Here is a 12,890-nt window from a genome sequence, read left to right on the forward strand (position 1 = left end):
ACGTGCACCTCGCACACCTGGGTCCCAGGCGTGTGTATGCACGACACCTGGGTCCCAGATGTGTGTGCATGTGTGTACGTGCGTGTGACACCAGGAGGGGAGGGTCCCCAACACCTCTGTGTGCGTCCCTGATGCCTGGGTCCCCTGTGTGCACTTGTGTGCACCCAGGCACATGGGGCCCCCGTGCGTGGCAAGGTGGAAGGAGGCGCGGAGGCGGCTACAGAAACAGCTGCTCTTTATTGGCCGGGTGAGGGGGAGTTTTCCCCCTTTCCAAAACCGCTACAAACCCGCCTGGCCCGTGAGCCCCAGGTGCCGCGGGAGGTAGGAGCCGGGCTGTGCAGGGGCTGGGGGGGACAGCTCGAGCTGTGGCACCCAGGAGTCCAGGCTCCCAGCACCCTCCAGCCACTAGGCCTCGCTCCCTTCCTCGGGCTTGCAGCTAGGAACCGGGGAGCCTGGGCTCCACACCGCCCCCCCCGAAACACGCGCCCTTCTTCCTCAGGCTGGAAGAACCCGGGAGTCCCGGCCCCGGGCTGTAGCCACGAGGCCACACACACCGGCCACAACCCAGGCGCCCTGGCACCGTGGCTCACCGCTAGACCACACAACACCCAGGCCTGGGAAAAGAACCCCGGAGTCCTGGCACCGTCGCTCACCACTAGACCACACAGCCCAGGCCTGGGAGAAGAGCCCAACCCACAGTTGTAACCTGCTCCCATTGCACTTGGAGGCTAGATCAGTCCATGAATTACGGTAGTGCCCCCCGCACAGCCACTACGGCCCCCAGGAGCCTAGGAAACTGAGGCAGAAGGGGGGAGGGGCAAAGATTCCTTCAGCTCTAATTGCACTGTGAAGCACAGCACCCCCCCCCCCCAGGACCGGACCCCCAGTGTCACTGCATTGGGAGGTGTAAATCGGTGCAGCTCCATTGGCACCCACAGAGCCAAACACTCAGTGCAGACGTATACTGCACTGGTGGCAGTCGTGGGATCCCCACGGCCTCCACAGGACCAAATCCACAGGGGGGAGGGGTGTCAGTTGGCACTGCACCAGTAGAAGTGGTGGGAGCCATGGGACCCACATCAACCGGCACCCAGGGGGCCAAGGCTGCAGAGGGGTGTAAATTGGCATCGTACCCATGGTGTCAATTGACGTTGCACCAGTAGAGCTGGTGGCACTATTAGGATCCCTTCTTTTGGCACCCAGGGGCCCCACTGCACACTGGGGCATAAACCGATGTCACATCAGTAGAATTGGTGTCAACTGTGGGAACCCCACTGACCTCCCCAGGGCCAAATCCATGGGAGCAGAGGTGTAAACTAGCATTGCAGCAGTGGCATTGATGGTGTTAGCAGTAGGATTCCCCCCCTTGCACTTGGCAACTCCACAGATGGGCATAAACTGGCACCGCACCACGGCAGGTGGTTGTAGGGTGGGACCCCCACAAGTACCCCCAGGGCCAAATCTACAGGCACCGATAGTGTAAACAGTTATCACACCAGGATAACTAGTGTTAGCAGGGGGCCTCCCTCCTCCCCCACCCCAGTTGGCATGCAGGGGGGCAACCCCACAGCCAGGTGTAAACTGGCACCACTGCATATGGTTCTAGAAGTGGGATCCCCTGCAGTTGGCTCCTGGGGGGCCAAATCCACACCCAGGTGTAAATTGACACTGCTCCTCAGCAATTGGTGGAAGCCATGGGATCCCTACAGCCATCTGCACAATACCCCACCCCACTCTTCAACCCCAAGTGGGATCTGCCCCCCTTATCCCCCCCCAGGGCCTGTTAACCCCTCCCCTCCCCGGCCTTCCCTTTGGTCCTGGTGCCCCTACAGGGTGGGGCAGGGAGGTCACGTCTTGGGGGGCCCCTGGCAGGCGCCCAGGCGACGGGCGCTGGGGGGGGCTAACGGGGGAGGGGTGAGGCTGACCTGGGCTGTGCGGAAGCCGGCAACGCGCCCGCCACCCCCCAGCTGGATGTTGACGGTGGTGGCGTAGCTGGCGCGGGGCAGAGTGGGGCTGGGGGTGCCGCCCCCCCCAGGCCGCTTGGCCAGGCTCTGGCTGATGCAGGAGGCAGCGAGGTATCGGGACAGTGCCGAGGGGCGCCGGGGGGCCAGGGGCGGGCCCTGATCTGGGCTGCCAGGGTGGGCGAGGGGCACCGGGGTGCTCCCCTCAGCCCCTGGCAGGGCTGGGTGCACGGCCCTGCACAGCGGCGTCTCCTCTTCCGGGCCCGGTGGGTCCTGGGGGACAGCCGTCTCCGCTGGGGGCTCCTCCATGGGATGCAGGAGTCCGGGTGGGAGGAGGGGGTCGATGGGCACCAGGGTGCCCCCCTCTGTCCCCAGTGGGGCCGTGTGCACGGTGCTGGATGTCTCCTCCTCTGGGCCAGGGGATTCCAGGGGGCTGCAGGCAGCCCCTATCTCTGGGGGGTCCTCGGCCGCAGGCGGGAGCAGGGTGGCAACAGGCACGGGGGTGGCGACAGGCACAAGGGTGCTCCCTTCAACCCCTGGCGAGGCTGCGCGCATGGCGCTGTACGTCTGTGTCATCTCCTCCGGGCCTGGCGGCATGGCGGGGCTGCGGGTGGCAGTCTCTGGCGGGTCCTCGGCTGCGGGACCCAGGCGTCCACGTGGGAGTGAGGTGCCCTCCGCAGGTTCCAACGGAGCCGGGTGCACGGTGCTGTACATCTGTGTCCCGTCCTCTGGGCCTGGAGACTCCCGGGTGATGGCAGCGGTGGGAACCAGGCGTGCGGGCGGGCGGAGGGGCGGGGGCCGGGTGGCATGGAGGTCGCGGGTGCAGCCCCGGGCGGCGCTGAGGCGTGGCACTGTCTCCTGCACACAGCACACGTGGCGTGGGGGGTCCCGCACCAGCACGTGTCCGTAGAGCCGCGGCTCGCCTGTGGAGAAGGGGGTGGTCAGCATGGGGGGTGGGAACACCCTGGCCTGCCCTCCCCTCCCCTCCCCCCACCTCTGTCCAGCCTGCAGGTGTGGAAACTGAGGCAGGCAAAGTAGGAAACCCTCCATTGTGTGTGTGTGTGTGTGTGTGTGTGTGTTTTACATACCAGGGCCCCGTGTGCACATGCATGTGTGTTCTGGACACCTGGGTCCTCTGTGTGTGCATGTGCGTGTACATGACCTCGATGGCTGGGGCGCGTGCGGTAGACACCTTGGCCCCATGTGTACATGTATGTTCCAGACACCTGGATCCTGTGTGCGTGTGCAAATGTGTGTGCACATGACCTGGCTGTGCACACCTGTCAGTCCCTGCTGCCCTCTGCTGGACAGATTGACAGCTGCTCCGTGTGCGTGCCTGTGCATGTTTGCCTGCTCTCTTGTTGTTTGTTCACTCCTGCAAGTGTGCGTGTGCACAAGTGTGTGTACATGTACGTGTGCACGTGTATACACGTGTGGGCCACCCCCCCAGGTGACGGGGCAGCTGGTGACAGGGTTTCTGGACCCCCAGAGCCCTCCCCTAGCGCATGCTGGGGAAAACCTGGATGACCCTGGGGCTCCAGAAAGCAATGCACTGTGGGAAATGCACTCCCCCCAACACCCAGCCACTTTTTGCCCCAGGTCTCCCCTGCCCCAATGCATGCTGGAAAAGCTCCAGGTACAATGCATTGTGGGAAACCTGGTCCCCCAACCCCACGTACCCCAACGCATGCTGGGAAAGCTCCAGGTACAATGCATTGTGGGAAACCTGCTCCCCCAACCCCACCTACCCTGGCGCATGCTGGGAAAGCTCCAGGTACAATGCATTGTGGGAAACATTCCCTCCCAACACCCACCTGCCTCCTGCCCCAGCTCCCCTTTGCCCTGGTGCATGCTGGGAGGGCTCCAGACAATGCATTGTGGGAAACCGTGGGGTTCCAGGCACTCACAGGCAGGGGCTCTGGGCAGCTCCGTCTCCCTCTCCCTCTCCATCTCCATCTCGGCAGCGGTGGTGGGCAGCGGCACGGTGCGGGGGGCCAGGGAGGGCCGGGGGGGCCGGGCAGGCATGCGCAGCCGTCCAATCCGCTCGCTGTAGAGCTGCGCCAGGAGCTGCACGTTGCTGCGCGCCAGGGGCGGGAGCAGTGCCAGGGGCGGCCCCTCAGCCCACGGCCCCCCAGCGGTGTCCGAGTCCTCCACGATGCGCAGGGGCTCCGCCCAGGGGGCAGGGTCTGGCCTTGGGCCCTGCCCCCGGACCCGCCCCCGCCGAATTGGGGGCGGAGCCCCAGCAGCCCCCAGCCCCCGCTCCTTCTCCTGCCAGGCCCGGCGGATCTCGGCCCAGGACTGGAACTCAGGCTCTGGCGGGGGTGGGGCCAAGGGCTGGCCACACCCCTTCCCAGCATCCCCTGGGCTCTGGTCTGGCGCTGTCCCTTGGCCACACTCCTTCCCAGCATCCTCTGGGCTCTGGCCTGGAGATATCCTTTGGCCACGCCCTTTCCCAGCATCCTCTGGGCTCTGGTCTGGAGATATCCCTTGGCCACGCCCTTTCCCAGCATCCTCTGGGCTCTGGTCTGGAGATATCCCTTGGCCACGCCCCTTCCCAGCATCCTCTTGGCTCCGGTCTAGCGATGTCAATCGGCTCCGGCCCTTCCCAGCATCCTCTTGGCTCTGGTCTGGAGATGTCCCTTGGCCACACCCCTTCCCAGCATCCTCTGGGCTCCGGTCTAGCGATGTCAATCGGCTCCGGCCCTTCCCAGCATCCTCTGGGCTCTGGTCCCTCAAGGTCCCTGTGCCATGCCCCCTGGCAGGCTCCAGGGGGCGGGGCTTGAGTGGACAAGCCCCACCCCCTGGGGCAGGGGGGGATGGAGGGCAGCTGCAGGGGGAGGGGGGGTCCTCGCTCTCCTCCAGCGCCCCCTGGGGGTCCCCGGCGGGCGGCCAGGCCTGCGGGCGGGGGGGGGGGGCTGTCTCAGTGTCCAGGGCAGGGTGGGGGGGCCCCAGAGTCCAGCCCCCCTCGTTCCCCTCCAGGGAAGAGCCCAGGCGCCCCCCTCCCCCCTCACCTGCTCCGGGGGGGGCGTCCCGGCTCCCAGCCCCCGGCGGCTCAGCAGCTCCAGGATCTCGTCGGTGATGGAGAGGGGCTCGGGGGGCAGCCCCAGGGGGGGCGGCTCCGGCTCCGGCTCCAGCCCCGGGCACAGCTCCCCCTCGCTGCCGGCCTGGGGCGGATGCGGGGCAAAACACACGGGCAGCTCAGGGCAGGGGAGCCCAGGCGTCCGCGCTCCCAGCAGCCCCCCGGCTCCGCACCCCCTTCCCACCCCTGCCCCAGCTGGGCAGAGCACCCAGGTGTCCGGCCCCCCCAGACACTCACCTTGAGCAGCGCTGGGCGGAGGCGGGAAGGAAGGAAACACTCGGGTTAGAACAGACACACACGCACGTGCCCCCCAGCCCGATCCTGCCCCCCAACATGACCCCAGACCCCCCAGCCAGGACCCTGAAGGGGGCAACAAGGGGCTGGGGGCAGCACTCGGGAGGAGGGGGGCACTCACCGCCGGGCTCTTGCCCCGGGGGGCTCCTCTCCGTAGCCGGCTCTGGGGGCCGAGAGGCGATACATCAGTCCCGGCTCGTTAAGAGGTTCCAGCTTGTTAGGGGCAGCGGGGCAACCCGTGGGGGAAGCTGAGGCCTGGGCGCGTGCAAGGCCGGGGACCCAGGCATCCTGCCCCCTTCTCCCGGGACGCCCGGGTTCCTTCCCCCCCCGCCCCTCGCTCGGTCCCTGCGCGCCCCTCCCGGACTCGGTTTCCACGGCCCTCGTGAACTCACCAGACTGGCGGCGCCCGTGGCGGCCGTGAGTGCCGGGGTCCAAGCTGGAGCAGCTACGGCGAGCGCGCTCGGGGCTGCACATGAGCGGCGGTGGCTCTGCAAGGAGGCATGGTGCTTGCACGAGGGCTCGCATGACGTGGCCCGCGGAGGGAGGGAGCACACGCGGGTGCCCAGGGGCGGGGGTCTCAGACGCCCAGGCACGAGGAGGGGGCTCCTCTGAGGGAAGCCTCAGTGCTGGTGCCAGCCCTGGGCACAACTGATCACATGCGAGTAGGCTCACACAAGGCCTGGTGCCACCACCCGTGGCTTGCACATGCTAGTGCTCTAAGGCTTGGATTCGCACAGGTGTGAGGGCAGTGAGACACTTGTACCCTCAAACCAGGGCTCACTCTCAGGATCTTTGCACAAGGGGGAGGGCAGCCACTCAAGCTTGCTCTCAGCAGCTTTGCACAAGCTCACACACGAGTATCCTTGCACTAGGGCTCACAGCTGTTATCTGGGCCTGTTATGAGGGTATTCACATGCTAGTGCCCTCACACCAGAGCTCACTCCCAGCATCTTTGCACGATGGTGTTCACACACTAGTGCTTTCGTGCTAGATCTCCTTCCCAATCTCTTTGCACAAGGCTGTTCACACACCCGTGTCCTCTCATCACAGCTCCCTCCTGGTCTCTTTGCATAAGCAAGCCCACATGCTTGTGCCCTTGCACCAGCATTCACTCCCAATCTCTTTGCACAAGCATGTCTGCATGCTCATGCTTGCTCCCGCTTCCCCTGGGCACACGCATGTGCAACACCCCTGCGCCCGGCACCGAACGTACCTGACTGGCGCCGGCCCCGTGGGCAGCTCCAGGGCTCCTCCAGCCGGGGGGGGGACGCGGGGCTCCAGGGCAGTGCGGGGGAGCCTGGGGACAGGGGGCGAGTGTGTGGGGAGGAATGCCCCCTGACACCCCCCCAGGACCCCCCGAGCTGGGGGTGGACACCTGGTCTCTCTCTCACTTACCCTGGAAGCTGTTCTCCAGCAGCACCTGCTTGGCCTGGAAAAAGTGCGGGGTCAACCACTTGTGCAATAGTGCCCCCCCCAGTATTGCACTCCCCCACCCCGGCTGCTGCCAGTGGGGGCGCCCTTCCTCCCCCAGGCTCCATGGAGCCCCCTCTTGCCCCCCAGCCCCCCCGACCTTCTGGGGGATGGAGGCCGGGTGGTTTTCCACGATGAGGCGCTGCAGGTAGTGGATCCACAGGCGCTTCTCCTCCTGGTTCCTGGCCTGGGGGGCAAAGGGGGGGTGCAGTCACCCCTGGGGGCGGAGTTTCAGAGGGATCACCCCCCCATGCAGAGACTGACTCGGGGGGGGGGGGCCCAGGAGTCCTGCCCCCCCAGCCCCCACCTGCAGGACGAGCTGCTGCTTGGGGATCGTGAGGTCCCAGAGGGTGAAGCCGAGCGGGTCCTTGGGGGTCTCGGACAGCGCCAGGTTGCAGCACTGGGGGGGGCGAGGGGGGGCTGTGGGGCACAGCAGGCTCCGCCCCCTGCCCCCCCCAGGTTCCCTCTCCCCCCGGGCCCCCCTGCTTGGGGCCTCCCAGACCCCCCCGGTGCCCCCCACCTTGGGGAACACCCCCGTCCCGGACCCTCCTCCCTCCGGGGACCCCCTCCGCTGCCCCCCCTAATTTGGGGACCCTCCCAGCCCCCTTGTGCCCCCCCACTTTGGGGTATCCCACCTTCTTGACCCCCCCAGCCCCCCAATATAGGACCTCGGATTTGAGACCTCCCCTCTGGGGCCTCCCAGCCCCCCCCCTTCCTCCCACTTTGAGGAACCCCCCTTCCCACCCCGCACCCCCAATTTGAGGACCCCCTCTCTTGGCCCCCCCTTCACTTAGGACCCCCCCAGGGCCTCCCAGCCCACCCTGCACTCCCCCACTTTGGGATACCTCACCCCCCTGGCCCCTACTTTTAGGACTCCCCCCATATGGGACCCCCCTGAGCCTCCCAGCCCCCTCACTGTAGGGAAGCCCCCTCTGGGGACCCCCCAATTTAGAGACCCCTTTCAGCCCCCCACTCTGGAGACCCCCCCATGCAGCAGTCCCCTCTGGACCTTCCCCCCAATATGAGGACCCCCTCTGGGACCCCCCCAAATTGGGGTCCCCCCCTGAGGACCCCCCAATTTCGCCCCCCGGTGCTCACGAAGCTGTGGCTCTTGTAGTGGAAGGCCGGGGGCCGCGGCTTGGCCACGAGCAGCACCGTGCGGAAGAGGAAAAGGGCCCGATCCCGGCCCCGGCCCCCCCGGCCCCCCCGCGCCCGGAAGCGCCCCTCCAGCACCAGCTCCCCGAAGGCCCCCAGCTCCGGGCCCTGCCACCCCCGCAGCAGCCCCTGCAGCTCCTGGGGGGAAGAAAAGGGGGGGCAGTCAGGACCCCTGGGGGGCAGGAGGGAGGTGGAGGGGGTCACAGGGGGCAGGAGGGGGGTCTAGCCATCTAGCCAGCCCCACAGCTCCTGGGGGGGCAGGTCATAGAGGTCAGGGGTCACAGGCCACAGGAGGAGACTAAGAGAGTAATGGGGGGAACATGACGGGGGGGGTAAGGGAGGTAAGGGGTGAAGGAAATCCAGGGGTCATGAGTGTTGGGGGGGGTCAGAGGGGAGTCTGAGGGGGTTATAGGGTCAGGGGTGACAAGAGGGGTGGGGGGCAGGGAGGGTCATGGGGGACCGGGGGTAGAAAGGGGCACACGAAAGGGTCACAGAGGTCAGGGGACACAGGGGTCGGGGTCAGGGGGTACCTGGGCGGTCAGAGGGGTCACAGGGGGGTCACAGAAGTTGGGGTTACAGGGGTCCCCGGGGTCAGGGGATATCTGGGCAATGGGGGGGGGTCACGAGGGTCAGGGGTCGGACCTGGAGGCGGGCGGCCTGCTCCTGGCGCCGCTTGGTGTCGTTGATGCACCAGGCCACGGCCGTCATGGTGGCGCTGGCGGCCTCGACCTCGGCCGCCCCCGCGCCGTCGCGCCCGCACTGCTTGGCCAGCTCCTGCCACACACGCGTCACCGCCAGGGGGGCAGAGGGGTATCAAGGGAGTCGGGGGGGGCAGGGGTATTGAGACCCCTGAGGTGGACACAGGGTGGGGAGGGGTATCAAGGGATGCCGAGGGGGTCAGAAGAGGGGGGCAGAGGTATCGGGGGGTCCTGGGAGGATTTCAGGAGAGGCTGGGGGAGTCCCAGGTGGGATCGGAGGTATCAGAGGATCCTGGGGGGGTTTGAGGGGTCCCGTGAGGGGGTGTCAGGGGGTCCTGGGAGGATTTCAGGGGGTCCAGGATGGGATCAGGGGTGTCAGAGGATGCTGGGCGGGGAGGGGGGTCAGGGCAGGGGTATTGGGGGGGTCCCAGGGGTCCCGACCTGGAGCAGCAGGTGGTACTTGAGGATGCGCTGCACGGGCTTGAGCAGGTCGGCCTCGAGGGGCAGCCCGTGGCCCCGCGCCGCCTGGCGCTGCCGGAAGAAGGCGGCCAGCTCGTCCTGCGCCATGCACTCCCGCAGCACCGCCACCGCCCTGCGCGGGGGCAAGGGTCAGAGGGCAGGGGGCAGGGGTCGCGGCCTCCCCCCACCCCGGGGCGGGCGGCACTCACGTGGGGTAGTTCATGCAGTACAGCGTGTAGATCTCGAACTCGTCGCTCTGCAAGGGAGGGGGGTCAGCAGGGCAGGGGCCTCTTGGGCCAGGATGCGCCCACCTCTGGGGTGGGCACGGCTGAGTGTAACAGCCCCCCCACCCCAATTTGAATGCACTCAGCACTGCGATGCGGCCACCTCTGGGGGGCATGGGGGCTCCTCACCCGCTGCAGGAAGCACTCGGCGATGGCTCGGGCGCTGCTGCTGTTCTCCAGATCCTCCAGGAGTTCACTGGGGGGAGTCCGGCCTCATTTACATATCATTTGCATAAATCAAACTGCCCTCCCCACCCCTTCACAGACAGGGTTTGAACCCTCCACCTTGAGGGCACAGGCCAGGGCTCAGGACCCCCCACATCACAGGCCACGGGTTCAAATCTCACCCCCCTCCACCCCGGCCCCCAACTTTGAATCCTGCCTCCAGCTCAGGATCACAGGCCACGGGTTCAAATCCAGCCCCCCCACAGCTGGGCTCAAATGCCCCCCCGCACCGCCCGGCCCAAAGTTCAACCCCCCCGGGGTCAAATCTCCCCTCCGTCCTGGGTTCAAATCCTCCCCCCACCCCCAGGATCGAATCCTGGACATCAGGGCCCCCCCCCAGACCCCCCAAGCCCCCCCCCACCTGCTGAACTCGTAGATGTCCTCGATGTTGCAGAACAAGGCGCCGACCTGCTCGGGCTTCAGGGGCAGGTGGGGGCGCTCCAGGACCCCCCCCAGGTAATCCTGCAGCAGCATGCGCATCATGCTCAGCGTGGCCCGGGACCACCCCAGTGCACCCCCAGCCTGCCCCCATAGCAGAGCCTGGGCCCCCCAGTGCCCCCCAGCTGGTAGAGACTAGGACCCTCCGCCCCAGCCAGTGCCCCCCAGCTGGCGACTATCAGGACCCCCTCCCCATCCAGCGCTGCCCCCCTCCAGTGCCCCCTGCTGGCCGATACCAAGTGCTGCCCCCCCAGCAGCGCCCCCTGCTGGCAGCGCTCAGCTCCCCCTCCCCATGCAGCCCCCCGGTGCCCCCCCCCGCACCTCCACGATGCTGCGCAGGTCGCGCACGTAGGCCTGCTCCGTCTCCACGATCTCCAGCACCACCCGCTGCAGCGGGGATGGGGGGGCGCGGGCCGGGCCGGGGGGCAGGGGCGGGGGCTGGGGGGGCCCCGGCTCCGCCTCCAGCGGCCCCAGGGGCGTGAGGTCCAGGCTGATGTCGCTGGGGGCCCGGCCGGGGCCGGGGCCGGGGGGGCCGTCGGGCAGCGAGGCCGAGGAGGCGGAGGAGCGCGGCGTCCCGGGGCCGTCGTCCGAGCCGGCCGTGTCCACCGAGGTGCAGCTGCCCCCGGCTGCCGCCATCCCCCCCAGCGCCCCCAGCCCGGGGGCCGAGGCCGGGCGGGCGCCTGGGGGGCACGAGAGGGTCAGGAGGGGCGACTGCGCTGTGCCCCCCCCAGCAGGGAGGCAACCCGGGTGCCCAAGCCCCCAGAGCCACCCCCCCCCCCCCCGAGAGGGCAGACATCCCAGCGCCTGGGCTCCCCCCGCCCCCGCTGGGGGGGCGCGTACCCACCTGGGGTGCCTGGCGCCTTGGTGCGGTCCCGGCCGGCCCCCTCGGGCATGGTGCTGGGCTCTGCCACGGGCGACCTGGGGGGCACCACAGGAGCTGTCGCTGCCCATACTGACCCCCCTGACCCCAACCCTGGGGCCCAACACAGCCTAGCCACAGTTGTGAGCTTCCTCACAGCAGTGCCCCGGCCTCTCTGGACCCCACCCCGTGCCCACACTGCCCTCCCTGAGCCTGGGGGGGGGGGAGGAGGCCAGGCGTCTGGGCTGCCCCCCCTCCAACGGGGCAGAGCTGGGCCGGGAACCAGCCGGTGGCAATGCTGCCCCCGGATCCACCCCAGAGGTGGCTGCAGCTGGAGTGAGGGTGGCACACACGGACGGGGTGCAGGGATGCCAGGGGTCCGAGATGTGCCCCCCGGGGGGGGCCGGCGCCCAACCCACCCCGCCTGGCCGTGCCCCCCCCCCACTCTAACCGCTGCTCCCCGCTCCCCCCACCCCGTGGTCACAGGGATCCCAGGCGCCCGGGGCAGAGAAGCAACCAGACCCCCCCCACCCCCCCAGAACATCGTGGGGGGGATCTACCAGATCCCCTCCAGGGAACCCCGGCCGGGCAGCCCCTTCGGCCCCCTCCGCGGGCAGAGATCTCCGGGATCCCCGCAGTGGATCGCTGCAATGTGCAGCCCCCCCCCCCCCCCCATCCCATCCCGGGACTCCCAGCCCCCCCGCTCCCCCCCCCCCCGGCAGACCCTGCAAGGCGCAGCCCCCAGCCGGCCCCCGCCCGCTCCAAGCAGGGATCTCCGCGATCCGCCCGCACCGGATCCCGCCCGGATCTCCCGCGATCCAGCGGACCGCCCGCCCGCCCGCACTCACCGGCCCGGCCCGGAGCGGAGCCCGGCAGCGGGAGCGCGCTCGAGACCCCGCCCCCGGCCGGGAGCGCGCGCGGGAGGGGCTCGCCGCCGGGGCCCGCCCCCCCTTAATCCGGATCCCCCCCCCTTAATCCGGATCAAAAGCGTCCACACGGGGCGGGGGCGCCCGGGAGCCCCGCCCAGCAGGGGCCCCCGCTCCAAGCACGGGCAGCCCTGGGCCCTGCTCCCACGCCCCGGTGATGGGGGCGCAGCCGGGCCGGGCTGGGCTGGGCTGGGCTGTGGGGACCCCCCCCCCCCGCCCCCAGGTGCAGCCACCTCTGGGGTGGGGCCGCGGCGTCGCTCGGCCCACGCGCTGCCCCGGGCCTGGGCCTGGGCCTGGGCCTGGGCCAGGGCGGCGCCGCCTGGGAACGGGGGTGGATCGGCAGCTGCACACGCTTGCACACGCGTGTGCACAGGCCTGGAGGAGAAGGGGCCTGGCAGCTCTGCAGCCACCTTCATCCCCCCCAGAGACGGGAAGGGGGGGTCCTCCGGGACACACAGAGACACAATCGTGTGCACACGCATGCACACACCCATCTGCATGCACATACGTGTGCACACGCTATGTCCACATGTCTGTGCGAGCAGACGCATGCAGTCACACCTATGTACTAGCACACGTCCTTACACACATGCACACAAACGTGCCTTCATGCACATGCATGCACAAATGCTCATGTAGACACCCCAGGTGTACACACACCTGTACACCCACATACATACATGCCTGCACACACAGGCACATGTCCACATGTACAGACATGGCTGCGTGCGTGTACAAATGCACATGCATGCCCACCCACATGCACACACATACGTACATACATACATGCCTGCATACACACATGCCCAAACACACATGCATGCAGTGTGCCCAGGTACATACCTGCACACACAAGCACATGGCCATACATATGGACATGCCTGCATGCACACACATGCACAAATGCACATGCATGCCCACCCATGTGCACACACACATGCACATGCCTGTATGCACACATACATGTGCATAAATATGCACACGCCTCCATGCACGCATACATGTGCAAGCACACCAATGTGCCTGTGCATGCACACACACA

The 12,890-nt window shown here is 68.0% G+C and overlaps 1 protein-coding gene across 2 annotated transcripts; it reads right to left on the reverse strand.

The window, feature by feature from the left end:
• Positions 1–218: 218 nt before the first annotated feature.
• Positions 219–11,852, reverse strand: PLEKHG2 (pleckstrin homology and RhoGEF domain containing G2). Of its 2 annotated transcripts, XM_059719410.1 has the most exons (19): positions 11,771–11,852; positions 10,908–10,981; positions 10,385–10,743; positions 9,987–10,087; positions 9,530–9,596; positions 9,326–9,372; positions 9,099–9,249; positions 8,602–8,733; positions 7,903–8,097; positions 7,112–7,204; positions 6,905–6,991; positions 6,730–6,763; positions 6,548–6,631; positions 5,727–5,822; positions 5,456–5,497; positions 5,278–5,288; positions 4,973–5,125; positions 3,869–4,856; positions 219–2,884 (listed from the first exon to the last, which is right to left on the reverse strand). In XM_059719410.1, the coding sequence occupies exons 2-19, from the start codon at positions 10,954–10,956 to the stop codon at positions 1,848–1,850; spliced, it is 3,726 nt and encodes a 1,241-aa protein (XP_059575393.1). In that variant the 5' UTR covers positions 10,957–10,981; positions 11,771–11,852; the 3' UTR covers positions 219–1,847. The 2 variants fall into 2 exon arrangements, with proteins under 2 accessions (XP_059575393.1, XP_059575395.1); XM_059719412.1 differs by lacking the exon at positions 8,602–8,733.
• Between the last annotated feature and the right edge of the window lie 1,038 nt (positions 11,853–12,890).

The sequence above is a fragment of the Alligator mississippiensis genome, chromosome 15 (assembly GCF_030867095.1).
Source record: "Alligator mississippiensis isolate rAllMis1 chromosome 15, rAllMis1, whole genome shotgun sequence".
Lineage (NCBI taxonomy): Eukaryota > Metazoa > Chordata > Crocodylia > Alligatoridae > Alligator > Alligator mississippiensis.